General features: G+C 44.1%; 1 protein-coding gene across 2 annotated transcripts in view; it reads right to left on the bottom strand.

Annotated features, from left to right (window-relative positions):
• Positions 1-16768, bottom strand: part of PBA1 (N-terminal nucleophile aminohydrolases (Ntn hydrolases) superfamily protein) — a 64995-nt gene extending 48227 nt beyond the window's left edge. Inside the window, exons 1-3 of one of the 2 annotated variants that reach the window (XM_086527258.1) lie at positions 16616-16768; positions 16477-16526; positions 16338-16404 (exon numbers count right to left, since the gene is read on the bottom strand). In XM_086527258.1, coding sequence (XP_086383384.1) covers positions 16338-16404; positions 16477-16524 — 115 coding nt within the window. In that variant the 5' untranslated portion in view covers positions 16525-16526; positions 16616-16768. Of the gene's footprint in view, positions 1-16337; positions 16405-16476 lie in introns of both variants that reach the window. The other variant, XM_086527257.1, reaches the window with a different exon arrangement.
• Between the last annotated feature and the right edge of the window lie 8329 nt (positions 16769-25097).

The following is a 25097-nucleotide window of genomic DNA, read 5'->3' as shown; positions in this document are numbered from 1 at the left end:
AGTCCCCTCGCGTCCCCGAACGTCTTGGGGGTATTAGGGTCCGTTTAGGGCCGAAACCCTAAACCTGCAAAAATACACAGCAGGCTGTAATTCACTGTTTCGGGCTCCGTTTCGCGTGCCGGTCGCATCCGTAGCAAGCCCTCGAGCTCCCGCACCTGTAGGGCTACTTGCCCTTTGAATCGGACGAGATTTCGCACGTGAAACCTCTCCAAATCACCTGTACCTGCGGGGGATTAGCCGCTAGCTAATCCAGTACCTGTGCAAGAGGCTCTTGCCTCGGCAATCGCGCATGAACCCACATAACTATACATTGGTCAAATGAAAAGCCCACTAGAGGGGCATAACATACTGCCATAGGGGTAAGAGAGCAGTGAGAGGTGTGTAGGTCATGACATCCTACACCTCACTGTACATCGAGGGTAAGCCAACACTCCATTGAAGCTCTCCCACCTGTGACAGCACTCAAAAACGAGCTCACAGCTGAAAATCACGTTTTTGCCTTCTCTTTAAGTAGTAAACTGGCCTCAGAGTGCCAAGTGTCACTCATTTGTGCATTTTCCCGCTTTAGACCCTCGAATCTAAAAATATCTCACCTGCAGCCTCTGTTGACTTGGCCACAGAGTAACAAAATGATCCCCATGTCAAAGTGCACGCAATGACGCGAAGACATTTTGCCGTCCAAAAATAGCACTCCCTAAAATTTAGGAGTTTCTGCCATTACATTCTTCTACGTCATCTGACCCTCTTTGTACACTGCAGCCACACCTAGAACTGAAATGTAGCCTATGTAGCAAAGGATTTCGCTTTGGCTGGCCAATGACCCCACTTTGGCTAACCATAGTCCTTGTCCAACCTTAGTGCTCTTTAGCCCTCAGGCCTGGACTCTCTCTGAACAGTTCCACACTGGCTATGCAATGCAGGGCAATTAGATTTCCAAAGGGGTGTTTCCAAAAGGTAAAACAAACGAAATTCCCCAAAGAAAGAGAAAATAAACAAAAATGGAATTGCCACGGGTTGGTGACACTTACCAACTTGTAGATCCTCGTCCAGTGGGAGCAACTTATTAAAGAGGTTTTACCAACTTATGGGATCTCGTTCGATGGGGGACAAAGTGACTAAAGGCAAAACAAGACCCCCACACACACACACAAATATTAATTTGCAAGCGGATGATGACGTGGCAAGACTGAACACACTCCATGATTTCCATTGACATGCTGACGTGGCAGTACGGATTTTCGTGAAGCACGCTGACAGCTTTTGGGTTCCACGCTTTGGCCCACATGCTTTTAGGCTTCATGCTTTTCATGTAAACTGCTTTTAGAGGCTAAGGGCATTTAAATTTAACCCATCGGCTCTTACTCTAGCAGTCTACCCGCGGGAGATGCAGAGCAGAGCCATTGGAGTTGTACCATGTTGAAGCGATATAAAGAAATATCAAAAGGGGCTCCAGGGTTTGGGGCCAATGCTCTCTTGGGGTGGAACTCCGCCACTCCATGTTCTCATGTGTCATGCATCTCTTTGAGTTCACCTGTTAATTGAAGTGCTTAAAGTTGTTCAGTTTGTTCTTTTCCATTGGCACGTGGTGTCCATTTCGTTACAGTCTTCATCAATTTGTTGACCTTCTACTCAAGAGCGTCGTCAAGCTCTTCTTGCAAGTACAATTTCTACTTTTCTACACTCGGCTTTGCTTTCTGCTTCATTGCCGAGTTGAGAGGTGAATGGACGGCATCTCGCCATCATGAATGAACCTCGTCAAGTGGGTGCTTCTTCAGATACTTTGCGTATTTTGGGTCCTTGGAGTACTTTATCATCATTTTGGCACAAGCATGTAGTTCTCGCCGATGTCGAGATCTCCCATCACAAACGAACCATGGTCTTCCCCCCATTCCTCAAAAGGAGCTCGGCTCCCATTAAAATCTCCGTTGCTTTATGTTGCTCCTCCACTAGGATCAATGCTTACTGAAGTCGGAGGGTCGGTGAAACACTTTCCTCTCTGTCGGATCGGATCCCCCGTAAAGGAAGAATCTTCTGAGCTCGGCTACCACGTCGGAGACTCAAAGCAAGAAATCTATAGCAACACTCGTGAGAAAACTGCAAACAAATGAACTCAACTTGGAGAGAGAGAGAGAGAGAGAGAGAGAAGATGAGTCGACACAAAGCTGCGGAGTTCTGCTTCGAGATGCATTGGCACCCCTTTCGTTTATTTCTTTCTTACTGATGCTTCACAACGTACAATGTCCGACGATCCTCTCTCTGTAGTGCTGTCAAGCTAATCTGCTTGAGCGAGGCCATGGCAATTAATTAGCCTAAAAATCATACAAGTGAAAGCTCTGCTCTAAAAGCTTCTAAGCCCAAAAGCTCGTAATCAAATGGCTGCGTGCGTTTTGCGAAAATCCATACATCTAGCCTCGTCTGTCACGTGCACATGGCTCTATGTGCCACGTGGACATACTTCAGCGACTACCAGGGCCATTTTCCACATATCCCTAGATACAAGTGTCTAGAATCCTAGGAGGATCAGTACCAATTTTGTGAGTCTGTTCGTAGGACCTGCATGTCCGAACAAGTCCATTAGATTAGGTTTTTCAGTTTTCGAATGTAAGGTGCAGCGGAATGAATGTTGAACTTTGCTCAAGACGAGTGCTCCGAACTGTGCTCAAGGTTCCTTTGTTCTTATGGAAGGGAGGGCCTTTCGTTCTTAACGAGAGAGTGCAATGGACACAACAAAGTGAATGGACACTGTGAATGGAAGTGCATGAGACTGAGAGATAGAGAGAGAAGAGAATACGACACCAGAGACGACGTAAAACCCTCCTCCAAGGGCCCCACTCTCGATGGCGAGAGTGGTCTACTATTGATTGCACAATCTGGTACAAGATGCTGATGCAAATCTAAATGGGGCTATGTCGATGTCGACGATGTGGACGACGAGGACGAGACTATGGCTGAAAACTGAATGCGTGGGACCCTTCTTGTCGCCGAATTTGTTGATGCAAAACGCTGATTTTTTGAGGCTGAAAACGTTGGGTTTCTGAGGCTGAAAACATTGGGTTTCTGAGGCTGAAAATGTTGGTTTTCTGACGAAGAGGCTGATGTTGAAAACACAATGGTGCTGGAGTCTTTGGCGATGATGCTATTGCTGAAAACACTAGGGTGCTAAGGGTCTTGCTTGGAGGAAAAACGCCACCAAGAGGGAAAGGGTCTTGCTTGAGAGAGAGAGGGGGAACCTGCTGCCTGTGGCCTGTGTTCTTCTTGCTCTTCTACCAAATACTGCTAGCCTAGGTTTGCTTATATATTATCTTACCCAATTTGCCCTACTCAGTTCCCAACAAAAGTCACTTAATAAATAAGTGAAAAATGTCAAAAATAGGGAAAATAGGTTAAAATGCACTGGAAAATTCCCCTGAAGGATTCTAATGGATTTTGACGGAAATGCTTATGATCATGCTGTGTGCAACCGGAGGATGTGCATCTACTCTAAGTGCCTGGGCATGCACGGTCTGTGAACAGACTCACAAAAGTGCCAGAACACTTCCTAAGCTAGACTGACTGAACCCTTGTCATGCTGTAGTTTGTCCACGGACACATAGGGTTGGATGTGGCACGTGACATCCCCTCCTTCTCAAAGTGAGGTACTGGTACCGAACTGTATGGCGTCGAGGGAGATCGCCAATAGCATTCGAAATCCTAGAAGGGACTCTTCGCTGGCCCACTCTGATGTGTGGGTCGTGCAGTACGTGAACTTCATAAAGGTCTGCAACGCTTGCTTCTTTGGGCCGCGCCGAAAGCGACAAAATCTTCTGAGTCTCCTTCCTTGCTTCAACTTCGTCTATGGACGTAGGTCCACCTTCTTCAAGAATCTCCAAGGCTGAAAATTCCTAAAACCACTTCCAACACAAAAACATGAACATACCTATTCCATGTAAGGTGATTAAAAAATCTCGTCTTCCTAAAAAACTGTGCATGCAATGTAGATGAACAAATCGTCGGAATGCCAAACCTTTCACGCAAACAATGAGATCGAATCTTTCTCTACTGATCTAAATCAATCGACTGTGGCAATTCACAACCAAAATGCCCATGCTTGGTGCTCATTCTTTCTTGTGCTCTTTCTACAAATGTGTCATGCCAAGGAAGAGACATGGAATGTGACTTCCTTGAATGCATACTTTTCAGCTTTTCATGAACAATCCACATACATCCGTGCTCATTCATGAGTGAATCGTGCTCAACGTACAATATGTCATGCTTAGGAAAAGGGATCACATAAGGACAGCGACGAAAATACAGGAAAGCATCACGAATGAAACACTCGTACAATGCGTGCTGACTAATCATATGAACACATAGTACTTCTTGTGGGGGTTCTTGAGACCTAGGCTCGAGCGCCAAGATCGCTTCTTCCTAAGAGGGTTCTTGGGACCTAAGCTCGAGAGCCAAGATCGGTTCTTCGTGATTGATCGAATCTACAATGGGGTTAGCTTCACTAGAAAAAGTATCAACTAACACATCATCCTTGTGAACAATCACAGCATCTTTATCTGGCAAATCATCATGCTTGTGAGAAATCACATCTTGATCATGCAAATCAGCATGCATGTGAGAAATCACATCTTGATCATCATGCAAATTATCACGCTTGTCATTCAAATCATCATGTAAATCTTGTGTATAACGCTTTGGAGAAGAAGAAACTAAGAGAGTCTCCTTTTCCCGAATCTCTTGCATTTCTGCCTGCACTTGAGAAAAGAGTCGCAACAGCTCTTGCATGTGTCGCGCTTCCTCATGCTCACGCTCTATGGCTGTCTTTCTTTTTGCTTCTCTTTCTGCTTTTCTTTCTGCGTGTCTGCGATCAAATTCTGCCATTCTTTCTACTCTTCTTGCTTCGCGTTCGAACTTCCTGTCCATAAACATCTGCTCCAACTCCTTTATAGGAGTTAGTGCAATCCTTGACGTAGATGGGGAAGGGGGAGGGTCGGAAAAACCTCCTGGTGGGGAAAATTCTTCTTCGCCTCTTTGCTCATCACTTCCAAGCGAAGTATCCATTCCGCTTCGAGTGATGACCATCCATTGAAGTCGTAGGTTCTTGTGGTCTTGGGTTCTTAAGTTCACGAGGAACTTGGGTTCTTGCGGGTCTTGGTTCTTGGGGTTCTTGAGTTCTTGAGGGTCTTGAGTTCTTGAGGGTCTTGAGGTTCTTCTTTTGCTTGCAATCTGTGTTAGAGAAGGATCTTCTCTTCACCCAAGTTCTGCTCTTTTCCACGGGCACACCCCTTGGCGGCCTCGCGCTCACACCAAGGTTGTTCTTTCCCACCTGATGTCGATTGGCCGGCCGCTAGTGCACGGTCCACTCTCAATGAGTGAAAAGAGGCACAAGGGGAGGCTGGACAAGCCCTTCTTTCTTGGGTTTCCTGTCACTCTTCAAAAACACGATTAGGAATCGACACTCCCAAGCGAACATGGGTACGTGCGACCTCAACATCAAAAAAGAATTATGTGGTTCTTGTGGTTCTTTCCTTGAGTGATACAAAACACTACCAAAGCTCTGATACCAATGTAAGGTGCAGCGGAATGAATGTTGAACTTTGCTCAAGATGAGTGCTCCGAACTGTGCTCAAGGTTCCTTTGTTCTTATGGAAGGGAGAGCCTTCCGTTCTTAACGAGAGAGTGCAATGGACACAAACAAAGTGAATGGACACTGTGAATGGAAGTGCATGAAACTGAGAGATAGAGAAAGAAGAGAATACGACACCAAAGACCATGTAAAACCCTCCTCCAAGGACCCAAACTCTCGATGGTGAGTGGTCTACTATTGATTGCACAATCTGGTACAAGATGCTGATGCAAATCTAAGTGGGGCTATGTCGATGTGGACGACGAGGACGAGACTATGGCTGAAAACTGAATGCTTGGGACGCTTCTTGTCGCCGAATTTGCGCTGATTTTCTGAGGCTGAAAACGCTGGTTTTCTAAAGCTGAAAACGTTGGGTTTCTGAAGCTGAAAACGCTGGGTTTTTGAGGCTGAAAACACTGGTTTTCTGACGAAGAGGCTGATGTTGAAAACGCTATGGTGTTGGAGTCTATGGCGATGATGCTATTGCTAAAAACGCTAGGGTACTGAGGGTCTTGCTTGGAGGAAAAACGTCACCAAGAGGGAAAGGGTCTTGCTTGAGAGAGAGTGGGAACCTGCTGCCTGTGGCCTATGTTCTCCTTGCTCTTCTGCCAAATAGTACTAGCCTAGGTTTGCTTATATATTATCTTACCCAATTTGCCCTACTCAGTTCCCAACAAAAGTCACTTAATAAATAAGTGAAAAATGTCAAAAATAGGGAAAATAGGTTAAAATGCACTGGAAAATTCCCCGGAAGGATTCTGATGGATTCTTATGGAAATGCTTATGATCATGTTGTGTGCAACCGGAGGATATGCATCTACTCTAAGTGCTTGGGCATGCACGGTCTGTGAACAGACTCACAAAAGTGCCAGAACACTTCCTAAGCTAGACTGACTGGACTGACTGAACCCTTGTCATGTTGTAGCTTGTCCACGGACACATAGGGTTGGATGTGTCACGTACATCGAACCCTCTGGCATAAATGGTTTGTACACGCGTTTTGACATATGTTATTACACCACGGTGGCCATCTGGCATGACATGCATATAGTTTTAGGTTAGAGGAATCCAATAAGCCATTCCCCGCGTAGATTGGATTCCCGGGTGGGCAGATGTGCGATAGTTTCACTTGAAACTTAGCTCTAGCAAAACTAATTAATAAATCATTTTTACGATTTATTTGTTGGGTCAGGTGGATAGCTTGCCCTATCTAGCCCTTAGCAGATTTATAACCCACAATTCAACCCTATAAAGGGAGCACTTAGCCTAGCGTTTTATCTCAGACTGGACTAGCGCTAGGAGGAGGAGCAGAGAACGTTGGCATTTTGCTCCACATCAGCCTGGCATTTTCAGCAGCACCTTTCAGCTTCAGCGTCTTTGAGTGCCATCACCAAATCAGCCCTAGTGCTGCCCTCCCCTTATAAGCCCTAGCATTTTCAGTTTCCAGCCATTCCGTCGTCGGAAGGGTGCGGGATCTGCCATTGCTAGCATCTTCGTTGCTATCCGGTACTTCGGTAACCCATAGAGCCTCCCCTCAACCATTTCCTTACCATCATCAAGTGCTCCATTGTTGTCCATCATCGAGCGCTCCATTATTGTCCATCATCGGCATCATCGAGATCTGCGTTTTCATCCCTACTTTACACGAGAGATCTGTTGCGTTTTACGCTTCAGATCTACATTTTTGCAGCCAGCTTTCAGCCCTTCATTCCTCTCACATCGGGAGCGCAAATTAGCCCTAGGTCTACCCCTTGGTGGCCATCAACAATCCCACATCGAGACGGATCCAAAGGTGCATCAAATCAGCCCCGGAGGTGCCTCGTCTTGAGGAGTTACCGTGGCGACATTCACCATTCAAGTCAATAGAGTCTCCATTTGAGGTATTGCATGTGTGTACATTCCATTTATGCAATCTAAAGCAAATACCACATCGGCAATGGTGTGGTGGACCCTTGAGAAGGTTGGTTGGGACCCCATCAGGACTCTCTCTCTCTCTCTCTCTCTCTCTCTCTCTCTCTCTCTCTCTCTCTCTCATTCCCTCTTTTCGAAGAAAGTAAAACGACCCATCATTAACCCAACAAAAGAAGTAAAGATTTGTGGAAGTGTAAAACCTAGATCTTCAATTCCATTGCACCTGACAGCTAAAAACAGAGAGCCTCAAAAGCTTTGCAAGCTAAAAGTAGGTGCCCAAAAAGTCCACAAGGTCGATTTCAAAGCCAAAAAGTGGCCATGTCAACAAGCCGTACGGCTTTCCGCAAAACACACTGCATTGCGCCAAAATCACACATCCCAAGGCTCCACTCTTGGTACTTTAATTCGGGCTTGTCCACACTAGAAACCACCTCTCCTCATCCGGGCCGATATGAAAATGCCATGTCATCACTTTGTGATAATGGTTGATCATCCACCAACCATTCCTCCACATTCTTCACATCCTTGTTGTTTTGGTGGTGGTTCTATTTTCCAAGCCATGGTTGGTATCCTCACAAGTTTTAAAGCTAGTTGGGGCAATTGAAACAGGCATGATCCTAATAGCTATGGCAATAGAGGCATGCAGCCAACGCCTTGTCACGTGACTTCCGGTTTCAACCAAAGAAGAAAAACTAACAAGGAAAGATCACCTGTGCCACGCACTTTGCGAAGAATTTGACTTCTCGCGACAGAACTTTAGCGAAACTTCAATCTCCCACTAGGGTGCCTAAAAAACTAAGAGGGAAGAGAGGGGAAAGGGCTGCTTTTACAGATGGGGGCAGCCTGCCTTGTGCTTTTTTTTGCAAAAATAGGGGACAACCAAGGGCGCCAAAAATTTTGGGGCGGGAGGGGGGGAGGGGGGGAGGGTCGATCTTTTTATGAGGACTTCCTTTAGAAAAGGGGACGCCCAATTTTTGCACTCCCCTCTTTCAAGCAAGGGCTGCCTACTACAAAGAGACTCTTTTAATACCTTGTAAAACTCTTTAAAAGATTTCTAAAATGTAATCTACCCAAGCATCCCCAGATGCTGTCACGTGCACATCTAACCCTATGTACATGTGGACAAGCTATCTCAGGTCTAGGGCTCAGGTTAGCCTAGGAAGTGTTCTGGCACCTTTGTGAGCATGTGCGCAGGCCGTGCATATTGCAGGCACTTAAGAGTAGATGCATATCCTCTGATTGCACAACCCCGTACCACCCAGCATATGCATTGGCCAAGCAGTACATCCAAATTCCACAACAGTTTGGCATTTTATTTATTTATTAAATTATTATGCCATTTTTCCAAGGTCGTGGGGCTGTTGGGGAGACTGCTCGACCCAGCCTTGTCCAGGTATATAAGCAAAGGAGGGGACGCTCACTACAAGCAGAAGAGGCAGAAGAAGAAGCTCAAGCAACTTGCAATGCACCTTCTCAGTAAGACCGGCAGAAAAGCGTTTTCAGCCATCCAGATCAAGCGTTTTGGAGTTCCAGATCAGCCAACGTTTTTGAGTTGCAGATTCCCCCTAGCGTTTTCAGTCATCGGCAGCCCGATCCAGCCACACAGCCCCACGTTTTCAAGTATTCAGCCCTTAGCCATTGCAGATCCAACCCTTAGCTTCGTAGATCTCGCCTACTGTTTCCCAGATTTCAACATTTCACCCCTAGCATTTTCAGTTTTCAGCCCGTCCTCGTCGTCGTCCGTCGGCAAGTCCATTGCATCTAGACCATTGTACCAAATTTGTGCAATCTACAGCATAGACCTCTCTTGCCATAGAGAGGAAGGCCTTGGAGGAGGGTTTGAGAACCATCTGGTGTCGTATTCTTCTCTCTCTCTCTCTCTCTCTCTCTCTCTCTCTCTCTCTCTCTCTCTCTCCACCTTCATTCACAGTAGCATCCACTTTGTTTGTGATCATTGCACTCTCTCTCTAAAAGGAAGGAAAGGCTCTCCCTCTCGTAAGTAAAAGGAACCCTTGAGCACAGTTCGGAGCACTCATCTTGAAAAAAAATCTACATTCACTTCCGCTGCACCTTACATTGGTCTCAGAGCTTTTTGGCAGTGTTTTGTATCACTCAAGGAAAGAACCACATAAATTTTTTTGCTTGTTGCGGTCGCACGTAACCCAAGTCCACTTGGGCGTGTCGATTCCTAATCGTGTTTTTGAAGAGTGACAGGTAACCCAAGAGAAAAGGGCTTGTCCAGCCTCTCCTTGTTCCTCTTTTCACTCATTGATAGCGGACCATGCACTTAGCGGCCGGCCAATCGACGTGAGGTGGGAAAAAGCAACTTTGGTGTGAGCGCAAGGCCACCAAGGGGTGCGCCCGAAAGAAAGAGTCAAGCTCGGGTAAGAGAAAAGCCTTCTCAAACACCGATTGCAAGCTAAGAACCCAAGAACCTCAAGAACTCAAGAACCTAAAGAACCCAAGAACCTCAAGAACCCAAGTACCCAAGATCACTGTATGGTCATCACCCAAAGCGGAATGGATACTTTGCGTGAAGGTGATGAGAGTGGAGTTGGAGAAAAAGAAGTTTCTACACTAGGAGGATTGTTCCCCGATCCTTCCCCCATCCCCATCTACGCCACGAATTGCACCAAATCCTATGGATGCTTTGGTCAAGTCAATGATGGACATGATGCTACAACAAGAGGTGCAACACACCACCATGGATCGCGACCGCGAAGAAAGAAAGGCAGTTATGGAGCTTCAAAGCGAGCAAGCGCGCGAAGCTCAATGCATAGCAGCCGAAGAAAGGCGAGCGGCTTTGGAATTACAGCGTCAAGAGCAAAGAGACCAACGCATGCAAGAGTTGGTCTTACAGGTACTCACCTCGAAATCTGAGCCAATCAAGGATGTGGACGGTTCATCAGGTAGCACAAGTAGAGATGCGACTCCAACAATCCAATCACTGAGAAGCTGACGTTCAGTAAGTATGACGGTAAGATGGATGCTAATGTTATTTATTCTTGGTTGCACCAATTTAATGCTTACTTTGCGACAACCAAGAAAACAGGGAATAGCAAAGTTTTGACGGCATCCATGTATCTTGCCGGTGATGCCATTAATTGGTATCACGCATGGCAAGAGGCACAGTTGGCCGCGCATCTAGAGGAAGCCGAGGAAGGCGTGGCCCTTTCTTTCAATTGGGCCGACTTCCAAGACAAGCTCAAGGCGCGGTTTATGCCACCTCAGTACTTGGCGTGGTTGAAAACAATCTCAAGCAAAATGGTACGTCAGTTATTTCTTTCTCTAACCATGTTTTGCAGCTCGGCACCCAATTTCGCAAATCGGATGATGAGCACAAAGAGGCAGTCCTTTTCGGGTTAGACGAGTATATCAAGTTCGATGTCGAAGTCCTCGACCCCATAGATCTCAACAAGGCGGTAGCGATTGCTCTCGCACAATAGATGAAGCATAACAAAGGAAAGCCTAAGGAGAACAAGTCTTCTCACACAGTACCTCTCAGACTCCTCAGAATCCACAGAACGATAAGAACGGTAAGAATGGTAACTCTCCTTCGGCAAAAAACTCTCAAAATGAATCTAAGGGTAAAGCTAAAACACCTGCTAAACCTAAGCTAACCCCATATGAAAAAGTTGCACAAGGAATTATAGGAGGATACATAACGCCAGAAGAACAAATCATTTATACAAAGGAAGGTGATGCAGAGGAAGTGAATGTTGATATTGCTCAAGATGAGTGCTCCGAACTGTGCTCAAGGATCATATAAAGAAGGCATGTCCTTAAACAGCACCACCTAAAGAACCCAAAGCACCAACAGCTACCACAAGCACTTTAGTGAACCGATCTGATTCTGCACATGTCTCTGACACACACATTGATGAGTCTCTCTTTAAATGTTGTCATATTGTTTGATCCAGGCAGTATGCATGATGTGATTGGTGACTCTCTTGTAGAGAGAGCCCGCCTGGAGATTAGGCAGACGACAACTCTCGAGGTTTCGGGCTTCGCTCCCTATATGGACTCTCATTACACGAGTGCCTTGATGTGTTATTCACTGTTAAGAAAGCTTCCTTCCATAGAAAGTTTGTTGTGTCTCCTCTCTCTGGATGTGATATGATTTTGGGCATTAGATGGTTTCGTGGCATAACCCTCTCATTGATTGGGCAAACAATACGCTCACTCTAAATGCCAAAAGTGACTCTCCCATGTTCATTCGTGGTGAGGAGGTCTGCATTCTTTACCTCTCATTTCTCATGTGCATGCGAAGCGTGAATTACGAAGAGGAGCACAAGCGACATTCATCTATGCCTCTCCCATTACTCGGAACCTCAAGGCTCTAGATAGGTATTCGGGGTTGTTTACCAAGTATGAGCACCTCTTTTTGCAAGATGATCTTCCACCCGGAGGACCATCGCATCGAGCTCACGGAGGGGGCACAGCCAATCAGTAAGGCTCCCTACCGTTTGAACAAGACCCAAGAAGAAGAATTAGAGCGACAACTCACGGAGTTGGTGGCCAGAGGATTCATACGCCCTAGTGTAAGTACAAGGTTGATCTCAAAAGTGGATACCATTAGGTTAAGGTATTCAAAACCAATATCTACAAGACTGCCTTTCGCACAGAGCGAGGGCAATGGAAGTATGTGGTTATGCCCTTTGGATTGATAGGTGCCGTGGGTACATTCAACCGTCTCATGGTAGGCCGTTTTCGCGATATGATCGGCATGTGTGTTTATCTTTCTTGATGATATTCCTATTTTCTCTGCAAAGTGGAAACAACATAAAAAGGATGTTGAAAGGGTTTTAGCCCGTTTGGGTGAGTGTCAGTTGTACATTGCAACTAAGAAATCTGAGTTTTTTCTCACTTAAGTTACTTATTTGGGTTATATCATTTCTGCAAAAGGTGTCAAGCTTGATCCCGCAAAGGTGGAACAGGTTCGTAATTGGGATTTGCCCAAAACTGCATATGATGTGCGCTCTTTTCTTGGTTTATGTCAAGCATATAGTTCGCACATAGCGAATTTTGTATGCATTGCCGCATCCATGACAGATGTTTTCTAAGGGGTGAAAACTCGTCGACAGCGCGTTGTTTTGCCCGAGGCAGCCATTGAGGCTTTTTCGGCTCTCAAGGTTGCGGTGACAAAAGCGTCGTGTCTCATTCTTGCCTCTTGGGACAACCCCTTTTGAGGTATGGCAGATACGAACAATGTCGCCATAAGAGTTGTGCTTCAGTAGCATGGTCGCCCCATTGCATTTCTCAGTCGAAAGTTAAATAGTGCTGAAAAGAATTATTATGTTTATGACAAAGAACTTCTGTCTGTTATTCACTCTCTCAAGCATTGGAAGCATTTTCTGTATGGTAAGAGTGTTCACAATTCGCACAGATCATCAAGCCCTCAAGTGGCTCCAGCCTAGGCCTAGTGCACATTGGAGTGATCACCAAGCACAGTGGCCACAATTTTTTGAGCAATTTGGTGGTTTGATTATGTGCCTCGTAAAGCTAACCCTGTTGCAGATGCATTAAGTCGCAAAGATCTTGGCTCTTGAGTCAAGATTCATAGTTTCTATTCAGGATGTCTCTATCAACAGCATAAAGAATCAGTACCCTTGGTAAGCAATGGTTGCAGGCTCTTGCTTTCCAAGGGCCCAACAACTATCTTATTCGTGAAGGTTTGTTATATTTACGTCACCATCTATGTGTGTTGCCCTCTCTCTGGACAGTCATATTGCACGATGCTCATGACTCTCTCACGGGAGGGCACAGGAGAATGAACACCACTTTGGAAAAAACAAAAAGATTCTTTTATTGGCCTAAACTGCGAAAAGATGTGTTTTGTTATGTCACACCCTTGGGGTAAGCAGCAAGGCCTCTTGCTATCGTTGCCTATTCCCGATGAGCCTTTTCACACATTTCTATAGATTTTGTGACTAACCTTCCACCTAGTTTGCATTCAAGGAACACTCAATGTTTGACAATTGTTGACCGTTTCAGAAATTTTGCATTTGATTCTTTCTAAGGCCACAGTCACTGCACAAGATGTAGCTCGGTTGTTCATTAAGCATTGGTACCCCCTCTGTGGTTTGCCAAAGTCAATCGTTTCAAATAGGGATGTTACGTTCAAATCAAATTTTTGGCGAGCTTTCTTTGAAAATTTTGGCACAAAGTTAAATTTTTCATCCGCTTTTCATCCACAGTCGGATGGTCAAACAAAAATTTACAATCAGTTGGCTTTTGATGTTTTGAAGTCATATGTGCATGATCAACAATCTCATCGAAAGCTCTATCTCCCATTGGTCCAAGCAATTTTGAATGACTCTTATTTCTCTACCATTGGTAGGACTCCTTATAAGATGCCAATGCTGAAAGTCAGTCATCAGATGAGATTTCTGAGCATGTAAAGCTTCGGCTAAGCAAGGCTCACAAGTCTCACTCACAACAGGCTAAGAAGCATCGTCAGGATGTTACTATCAAGGAAGGGGATTGGGTCTATTTAAGAATCATGAAGCAACGTCTTAAGCAAGTCGAAAAGAAGTGTCCTAAGTTGTCTTTCAAAACGTATGGTCCATTTCCTGTCATTAAAAAGATCAATGAGGTTTCTATGAAATTGCAATTGCCTAACTCATGGTCAATGCACTACGTTTTTCATGTTTCCTGGTTAAAAGTGTTTCAGGGTACACCTCCAAAGAACATTTCCGAAAAAGATGAACCAAAAATCATAGATGAAGCGGAAGTCATGGAACCGGAGTAAGTCTTGTTGCCTCGGTTTCGCCATGGTTCAAAGAAGCAAGTGCGACAGTACTTTTTAAAGTTCAGGGATCGAGAACCCACAAGGCACTGTGGATCGGTGAAGAATTTTTCAGAATTATCCAGAGTTGTTGGCAACCTACAAGGAAGCCATGCAGCTCCTCACTTTAAAAAGAAGGGGATGTCACGTGCACATCTAACTGGACAAGCTATCTCAAGTCTAGGATCCAGGTTAGCCTAGGAAGTGTTATGGCACCTTTGTGAGCATGTGCGCAGGCCATGCATGTCCAGGCACTTAGAGTAGTTGCATATCGACCCAGTACCACCCAGCATATGCATTGGCCAAGCAGTACACCCAAATTCCATAACAATTTGGGGGCAGTTAGTTCCAAGCATTTTATTTATTTATTAAATTATTATGACATTTTTCCAAGGTCGTGGGGCTATTGGGGAGACTGCTCGACCCAGCCCTATCCAAGTATACAAGCAAAGGGAGGGACGCTCACTACAGGCAGAAGAGGCAACAGAAGAAGCTCCGACAACTTGCAGTGCACCTTCTCAGCAAGACCGGCGAAAAGCCTTAGCGTTTTCAGCCATCTAGATCAACTAGCGTTTTGGAGTTCCAGATCTACCAGCTTTTTTGAGTTGCAGATTCCCCCTGGCATTTTCAGTCATGGGCACCCAGATCCAACCACATAGCCCAACGTTTTCAGTATTCAGCCCTTAGCCATTGCAGATCCAACCCTTAGCTTTGCAAATCTTGCCTACCCACAGCAGATCCTCACCGTACCGTCGGATCAATGAACGTTTTCAGTTTCAGCCCGCTGATTTCAGATTTCAGCATCTGCGTTTTCAACGCATCGTCATCGAGTCGTCGCCATCGACATCCTCGCCGACACAGTGTCAGTATCCAGTAGCAAATCAACGTTTTCAGTTTTCAACCCCTCCTCGTCGTCGTCATCATTGTCATTGACATTGTCGGCAAGTCAATTGCATCTAGACCATTGTACAAATTTGTGCGATCTATAGCATAGACCTCTCTCGCCATAGAGAGGGGGACCCTTGGAGGAGGGTTTGAGAACCGTCTAGTATCGTACTCTCTCTCTCTCTCTCTCTCTCTCTCTCTCTCTCACACACACCATCATTCACAATAGCATTCACTTTGTTTGTGATCACTGCACACTCTCTAAAAGGAACGGAAGGCTCTCCCTTTCATAAGTAAAAGGAACCCTTGAGCCCAGTTCGGAGCACCCATCTTGAGCAATATCAACATTCACTTCCGCTGCACCTTACAAATGCAATCTCATGCACACATCCAATGCTTGCCTAAACTTCTTCGTAGAAAAGCACCTGCTTTCCCAAAAAGCAACTTGCTTTCTTAGACACCAACTACAAGATTTTTGAGAATCCATCTTCATTCATGTGTCTAATCCTTAGCGTGCAATACTTAGCTAGACCAAAATCTATTTAGACCATGACACATTCCTGTCCATGTGTGTCACAAAATGGGTAATGGGAGCACCAAAAATGCTCCTAAGTTTGTCTGTTACTTACAGACTTACATTACAAATCCTTAGCGATGCTCATTCTCCCCCATTCTGTAACACATCAAGATTGCTAGTTCCAGATGGTCAAATACTCCCTCTAGATGCTCTTAGTCACCTATCCAATGTGATACATCAGAAGTTTCCATTCCAAAAGGTAAGGAGTAAATATTCTAGGATGGCTCAAGGAGTATTTTTGTTTACAATGCACAATGTCATTCCCCTAACACGCATCCAGAATATTCCCTTAACTAACAGCTCAAATGTGGGCGCATTTAACTACAAAATAGATTTATTCATTACCAGCTACCTTGAAGTAAGCCAAACTTGCTGCTAAGACAGTATTCGGCTCGCAAAAATGCATATGCATTTCTTATGGGCAGGTGATCCAAACATGTTGCTAATTTAAGCATAGACAGGCACTTCTTTAGCATGTTAACAAGGATGTGTATGCATTTCTGGTGAGCACTTAACTACAGTGAGTATAGACTTGTGAAGAATAAATGAGCCTTGATTTTTACCAGTGCTAGTGCGTGAATCTGCTCCCATAATGACCCCTTTGTCGTATTGGACGGCCATGATGGTGGTCTGCAAGGAATAAAAATCAAAAACAGATGGCGAGGGAGCCCAAAATCAGAAAGAAAAGGGGTGGCTTCTTACTCCCATAGAGTGGGCAGCTTGCGACCAGTCAGGTGTCCAAGGCTCCATAGCTGTCACGTAACGTGGAACTGAAGGTAAGGGCCGAGTCGCACGAGGAAAACGGGGCGCTGTAGCAGGGGTAAGAGGAAAACGGGCTCACCCTTGGTCGCACCTGCAGAGTCGCTCAGAGAAAGCTAGCTTGGGCGTTAAGATACTGCAAAAAACAAACTCGCTGATTAGAGAAGTGCGCTCGTGCATTCTTTTCCTGAACTATAGCTTGACCCAACCAAGAAGGGGTTATCGCAAGATCAGCAGGGCTTCTAGGGTAAAGGGGCCAATAAAAAACCGGGTCCCTGTTTTGGGACCCCTCGCCCCCTTTAAAAAGTTCATTTAGTTTCAGAAGAGGGACAAGTTCAGTTGGGTGTTGGAGTGGTTTATGTGAGACTTGGTGGAACATTCATCGTTCGATCGTGTGATCAAGTCTTGTTGGTTGAATGGTCCAAATTAGACCCCTCGTCATCTTAGGGTAAAGGGGCCAATAAAAAACCGGGTCCCTGTTATGGGACCCCTGGCCTCCTTTAAAAAGTTCATTTAGTTTCAGAAGAGGACACGTTCAGTTGGGTGCTGGAGTGGTTTATGTGAGACTTGGTGGAACATTCACCGTTCGATCGTGTGATCAAGTCTTGTTGGCTGAATGGTCCAAATTAGACCCCTCGTCGTCTTCCTACTCAGGGCCGTTTTTTTTACACTTGGAATTTTGTTTCGCCTCCTGTGTCTTGCCCGCTTCGTCGCTTGCAATGTTGCTTCTATGCCTAGGTTGCCTTGCATTCAGATGTTGAATGCACCCTCGCAAGCTAAAAACAGAGCAGTAGAGTGCTCGCAATTTGGTGCCTTCATTAGGTGGCCTTATATCAGCCCCTTTACCCTACAATCTGGCAAAGAAAATAGGCTTTGCTAAAATTGGTTCCATTCTTCCTCCACTCCCCCCACTGCCTCTGAGTGCGACTCGGCTCTAATAAGAAATTGAGCGTCGGACACTGCTCGGACTTCGTTGTTCTTTTTTCCCTACCTATGAAATAACAGGTATGAAATCAATACCTAGCGTGAATAAAGTGGATGGGTTGTGTCATACTATTACTGATATTAGTGATGGAGTGCTTGGGTCCGTTTTTATTGGGGTTGTAAGTCCTTAGGACTAAGTAACACAGGATAGTGAAGGAAGTGCGAGCGGTGGTATCGATGCGAGGGAAGTGAGACATGAAAATCAAAAACACGCTCAATCGTTAAATGTGTCTGTGTTTACTTTTTAGGTTCGAGTTTACTTTTCAGTATTTTTGTTTAGCTTATATGTTTTTGTTTTTCCCATTTGGACAACCAAATGCACATGTGTGTGTGGATAGGGCATGAGCCTCTCACAAGGATCGCTCGAGTTCCAATCGCATATCCATGCATTCAAGGTTAACTTTTTTATTGTCATTCGTCACCCTCGAGATTCCCCCCCTTCAACCCCCTCCATTGATCCCACCACCCAAGGTCACTTAAGACCCCATGCAACTTAGTCACGTGGGTTGTAAGTTTTTCTTCTAGCTTTCCTATGTCCATCTTCAGTTTGGATACAATCTCATATCCGATCCATTTTGGGATAGGTTTTACCGTGTGGCAGGGGGTTTGCCTTGTGTGACAACCAAGCAAGATTGTGTGGGTCTCTCTACTTAGTGCTTTTGTAATCTTAGATGTAGTGGGTATGAGTATGGAGCTTTTGTGATGAAGTTAATATCCATTAACTCTCTCTCTCTCTCTCTTGAAGAGAGTATTGCCCACACAAAAAAATGATATTAGTTGTTCCAAGCCATGTGCATGGCATTGTTGTTCCAAGCCATCTGCGTGTCGTTGGTTGTGCCTTTTCTTGCCCAAGGTGAATGAAACATGTGTGGAAAAGACACAAGACCTTCATTTATAGTATCTCCCAAAGGTTCAACCAACGATTTTACTGAGTAAAGTATCCCACGCGATCCGCATACACAATCGGTCCAAGGTTCGAGACAGTTAGTTACCCAACCTAGTAGCTAGGGGTAGATAGTAGAGGCATAGGTAGGAAAGGGAGAGATGGATAGGGAGAATCCCATATAGTGGCACATTAGAGCCATATGCATGACGTACAGGGGTACGAGGTAGAGAGAGAGAGAGAGAGAGAGAGAGAGAGAAACTTTTACTGACAGGCATAGTAAAATGATTTATTACCCAACCCGCTTAGGGGGATCACCATGATAAATGGGTGTACTCATCATGACATAGCCCATCATACCACAAGAGAACACTAGGGATTAAGTTCCCACAAAATGTTAAGAGAGGGGTTTTATTAACAACAAAGGCCAAGTTGTTCCCCAACTCGGTAAGAGAACAAGAGTAATTCAATACCTAATCCATAGGGGCTTGCTCCCACCCAATAATTGAGGTAAAAAAATTAGTTGAGCAGAGAGGTAGTTTCCACCACTAAAATAGCAGTAGCCCAAGAATAAAATAGGCTAAGGGTTCAAGGTTCCAAAAGGCTACCATGAGATAGTGCATTACGTGAGTGTATGTGTGTGTTAGTAAGGTCAAGTCTGAAAAAAGGAAAATCATAGCAGATAGTGATGCATGTATGTGTGTGTGTGTGTGAGTGAGTGAGTGAGTGAGTGAGAGAGAGAGAGAGAGAGAGAGAGAGAGAGAGAGAGAGACTAGGCTACATTATAATATAAAAAACTCGTCACTCTTTCCATTAGAAATAACCCGACCACAAAAAAGTTCTTGAGACCCAATACCAATCTTGAAGCATTTTATATCACAAAAGATACAAGCTTTTTTACAAAATATTGAGCCAAAGCACAGAGAGAGAGAGAGAGAGAGAGAGAGAGAGAGAGAGAGAGAGAGAGAGTGGTGGTCTTGAATATTGGTGAAAATGCATTAGAAAAAGGGCTCCTCAATTACTTGCCACCATCACCAAAAACACAACATGAAAATGTTAGTATTACCTGGTGGAAGACAGGTGTCTTGAAGAACCCTACTTCTTATCAATGTCCTTCTAATGACTAGACTGTAAGTTAACCATCACTTGTGTACAGGACTCCATTAGGAATTTGTAGGGGGTGGTGCTAGTAGTTGTGCTCCCTTGGCAGCTTTTTAGTGGCTTGATAAGTGCTACCTCTCAAGGAACCTCACCTTTTATACTATTCCCCTTTTCGTTTCAAAGACCATGTATGGACGGTTTGGTGAGAGAGGAGTGGGGTAGTGGTAAGGCTTCTTGCTATATCTTTTATAAAATGAAAAGGGGCAGTGCTCAAATTTAGCTTATGAACCCCTTCTCAGGAAGACCTTTCTAAAGAGGAGTGATCCCGCCTCCCTCATCTTTTTGAAATTTTGATGTGAGGGGAATCTTTTGGGTTGCTCTCAACTTTATTTGCTTGACAAAAGGTGGTTTTTTGAGAAAGAGAGGCTCTCCTCCAGTGACAAAGGGATATGTCCTCCTTTGGGGGCACTAGGCCCCCAAACAAGTCCTAGTGCCCTCCAATTTTTATGAGGTCCAAAATGTGAAGAGGGTGACATGAATAGTTAAAAGCTACACAAACCTATAGGAAACCTCTAACAAGTCTCCATAATTTGGCTCTTTCAAAACCGTTGGTGCAAAAAGCATTGACAAAGTGTTCTTATGTCTTTTGTAGCTTCAAGAAGATTGGTATCACAAAATAGAATGCGTTTTAGTTGGGGTATGATAACCTTGTGAGGCCATTCTGAGGGTATGTCACTAGATCTTTTGATGTATTGAATGGGAGTACGTGGAAGGTTTTTCTCCTTCTTGGCCAAGTGTTTGATGATATGACCATTGTGAACGGATAAGAGTAAATTAAGAAATTTGGTATGCGTACCTCTAACCGTGACTTTCACAAAGAGACAACTAGAGTTGATCAATAAAATGTCATCAAATTATATGCTCAAATTATATGCTCCAATATATTGATGCAACCTAAGATGGACATGTAGGTTCAACAACGATATTTGCAGCCACTGCTCTATAGCTTGATGCCGAAAGGTACTGAGGGTTAGCTGTGACAACTGTTGCCACCACCAAGGAGCAATTGCGTGAGCTTGATGCCATGAAAAATGTTTGGAAAGGCTGAGATAGGTAAAGTGGTAAGGGGTTGGATTACATTGACAGAGGTCCCAAGTTCAAAGGTTGCGCGTGGAGTTCGAATTGATTGTTTTCGTCAACCAATGGCTACCGATTGCATTTTACTGGCTACCGGCTAGGTTGCTTGGCCACGATGGCAAGCAAGTCGAGATTTATGTAAACTCTCCACATGTCGTATGCCATGGATCACCCCCTCCCTTGCAATAACTTACTTGCAAAGCTCCTCTAATCCCAAGGATGGATGGAGATTGGCTCTGCCTTCTAATCTATGAAACCCTCTTGTACTAACCAATGTATTGTCAGCCTCAAGCTATACCCAACCTCTACTCTAAATTGTCTCTAGGACAAAAACCTTTGTGAACGATGAAGGTCCAAGGAGGAAGATGAGAAAGCATCTATCACTTAATACCATTTCAATTTGCTTGACGAAGACCTCTGCAATAAAAATTAAAAGGCATTCCTAATGGCTTCAAAAAATTAAAAGGTATTCCTAATTCAAAGATTCTCTCAATAACAACAAAAACGATGCGCTAGTTCATAGCACGTAGCAACTGGCAACGATGAAGCACGTAGATTTGCAACAGTATTCGCTAGGAAGGACGAATACAATATTGAGAGAGAGAGAGAGAGAGAGGGGGGGGGGGGGGGGGGAGAGAGGACAATTTGAAGAGAAGAAAACATTAAAGGAAAAATAAATGAGAAGAAAACCTCTTTATATGAACATAAAAAGTCTTTTAACTTTCCACCTTCACATGTCGTTTGACTTTCCACCTTCATATGTCTTTTGACTTTCCACTTTCATCTTTCTTTTCATTTCCTAAAGCCCACTTATGCACTTAATATGTTTTCAATGATTTTTTATTTTTCTTAGATTGGGCAGACCTAATTAAGAAATAACCTCACGTTTGCTTATGAAAATTCAAGTCTAATGCCTTGCCTTCATTACATTTACAACGACACTCCTTAAGTTGGATGCCTTTGGAGTGAGATGATACGGGTAACTTGATACCCTTTAACAAAGATGATGCAAATGATGGCCCGATGGAGATTACACAGGCGATGCAAAGGTAATGCAATAGCTTGCTTCCCTTTGACGAAGCTGAGACTACAAGGTATCAGACATGACGCCTGTGAGCAAGGTGTTGGAGATGACGTAGGTAGTAGAGAGGACATAGTTGCATCCATGAGCTGGTGATTGCTCATGTAGAAGATGCTCCTGTGCTGAAGCTGAGCAAGGTGCGAGTGATTGCAGCCCTCTATTGGTGGATGTGTGTGTGTGTGACACAATTGCACCCATGAGCTGGTGATTGCTCATGTAGAAGATGCTTCTGTGCCAAAGCTGAGCAAGGTGCGAGTGATTGCAACCCTCTATTGGTGGATGTGTGTGCGCACGAGAGAGAGAGAGAGAGAGAGAGAGAGAGAGAGAGAGAGAGAGAGAGAGAGAGAGAGAGAGAGAAGAAGAAGAAGAAGACGAGAATTCCAATGTCGTGGGAAACTCTACCGAGAGACCTTAAAGATCTATCCGACGAGGAGAGTTGAACCCAAGACTTTTTATTCAAGAGGGAAGTGGCATAACCAATCTACCACACTTGGTGATAGATTGGGCAACACAAAGTAGGACGACATAAGAGAGAGCTCTGAGAGAGAGAGAGAGAGAGAGAGAGAGAGAGAGCAAGGTGATAGAAATGGCACAGACAAAAAAAACAATGTGTAATAAGGCTCTAGCAAGCAATTATAGCAAGTTGCATGGTAGGGCTCTTGTAGTGCTCCATCCTACCATTCAAGGCTCATGCACGATAGACAACTCTCCCACCGTCAACCCATGATTCAGGGTGCTCGCCAAGTGCAAGGAGTCTCCAAACAAGGAAGGTGGGAGGAGGCACCATGTGCCCTCCCAATCCTTGCCCCATTCCACAAATGCCATGAACTTGACACCATGTAGAATGTTGCCTTAATTATTTAAACAAATGCAGAATGAAGAGATACAGAGAGAGGAGGGGGGAGAGGCTACACACAGACACACCGAGAGATAGATAGAAAGAAAGAGAACAAATTGTCACAAAAGGTGAAGGGCAAGAACTATGTGTGTGTGTGTGCGTGCGTGCGTTGCCTCTTCATCTTCTCCTTTTTCTTCTACATGTTCCCTTTACAACACACTTTCATGTCATAGACCTACTATTCTAGGCTCGTTGTCCTATTTATAGCCACGTGGCAAGCCTGAATAAGGCTTGCCATAGTAAGAGTAAATAAATGTTTTGGCACATCTGAGTCAGTTTGACAACACCCAAAGTAGAACTTAGAACATTTGCATCATTTTCTCTCCCTCTTTCATTTCATAGGAACCTTGGAGGCAAGTTGAAGTCTTGTGTCTTTTCCACACCTTGGGCAAGAAAAGGCAAAAAAGGGAAAACCAACGACATGCACATGGCTTGGAACAACTAATATCATTTATTTATTTTGGGCAATACTCTCATAGAGAGAGAGAGAGAGAGAGAGAGAGAGAGAGAGAGATTTAATTGATATTAACTTCATCACAAAAGCTCCATGCTCATACCCACTACATCTAAGATTACAAAAGCACTAAGTAGAGAGACATAAAACCTATATCAAACTGGATCGGATATGAGATTGTACCCAAACTGAAGACGGACATAGGAAAGCTAGAAGAGAAAGTTATAACCCACGTGACTAAGTTGCATGGGGTCTTAAATGACCTTGGGTGGTGGGATCAATGGAGGGGGTTGAAGGGGGCGGGGGGGGGGGGGGGATCTCGACGGCAACAAACGACAATCAAAAAGTTAACCTTGAATGCATGGATATGCGATTGGAACTCGAGCGGCCCCTGTGAGAGGCTCATGCCCTTTCCACACACACGTGTGCATTTTGGTTGTCCAAATGGGAAAAACAAAAACATGTAAGCTAAACAAAAATATTGAAAAGTAAACTCGAACCTAAAAAGTAACCGCAGACACATCTAATGATTGAGCACGTTTTTTATTTTCATGTCTCACTTCCCTCGCATCGATACCACCGTTCACACTTCCTTCACTATCCCGTGTTACTTAGTCCTGAGGACTTACAACCCCAATAAAGGCGGAGCCAAGCACTCCATCACTAATATCAGTAATTGTATGACACAACCCATCCACTTTATTCACGCTGACTCTAAAGTTGGGATAGGATCCTTGACAGGTCTCTAGGCTTAATAAAACTAAAGTTTTTAAGTAAGAAAAATCCGAGGAATAGACCTATGGCTAGGGAGTATAGCCCTAGAAAAAGACCTAGTTTTGTCTCGCAAGCAGAAACGAGACAAAATCTAAAAGATCCAAAAACTTTTTTGGCCCTATAACCTCTGCAAATGGACTAAGGCATCCTTATCCAACACTTTTTTTCCCTCTACATGAGTGAGGGTACAGCCGTTGGTGGACTCCTCTTCCACTAAATAAGTCGTCTAAATATTAATGCATGGGGATGGATAGTTACCTGACTGATCAGGTCCACCCACCCATGAGAACCTTTTAGTCATCCTTATTCATCAAAATATACTAAGAAATCGGATGTGTCTTGAGACAAACTATCTTAAGGATGATCAATCAGATCTTTCATAGTTCAACCACACTAACCAAAACATTTCTTTCCTAGTTTAACAAACAAGTGCACGATGTTTCTCGGAAGGTACCCTTTCATTCTCAGCAAGTTTAGTAATTCCTACGCACCCTTACTCTCCTTAACAGATGCAATGTTATAACTAAAGGAAAACTTAAGCTAGTTATAAACTTAATTTATAATCAAGATCCACTTGTGACTGATCCGTGATCTGCTGAGGCTCGGGGACGCCAACACCTCGCGAACACTCTTGTCCGTCGGCCTGCTCCTCAGATTGGACCCATGGTCGTGAGTGGCTCTAGCCATCTTTGAATTGCTATCAACCTTTGGTTGTTGATTTGCACGAGTCCTTTTGGGGGCCATAGTCTTTATCCTTATAAAAGGATGCTTAACCATTAGGTAAAGAATCAAAATTCGAACTTACCATAGAATCTTCACGACATATTTCTATCAATTACCTTAATTCCACTTTTCTAAGAGTTTAAAGTTGTTTGTTGAATTAAAGTATTATAAATAGTTTCTTCTGGTGTGATATCATTATTGGGGGTTCTCAATACCTTAATTTAGCTATATGAATCCACACTTATTTTTAAAAAAATAGTTTACTAAGTTATTTCTTTAATTTGTAGTAAAAAATAATAACCTTTGACATAGTAATTTTCTAACTACATATATGAGGAATTTTGCTAATTATTATTGCTTAAATTCTTTGTTTCTAGCAGGAAATAAAGCAAATTACTAAATTATCTTAGAAATTAGTGAGATAAATTTTCAAAAAAATTATAGTGTTTGAAACTCATGATACCTATCTCATGATTAGTGGAATTAGTTTTGCTAATTACTATTGCTTAAATTCTCTATTTTCAGCTAA

This window comes from Adiantum capillus-veneris, chromosome 13 (genome assembly GCF_014529385.1).
Source record: "Adiantum capillus-veneris isolate H3 chromosome 13, ASM1452938v2, whole genome shotgun sequence".
NCBI lineage: Eukaryota > Viridiplantae > Streptophyta > Polypodiopsida > Polypodiales > Pteridaceae > Adiantum > Adiantum capillus-veneris.
This window is presented reverse-complemented; position numbering and strand designations above follow the sequence as displayed.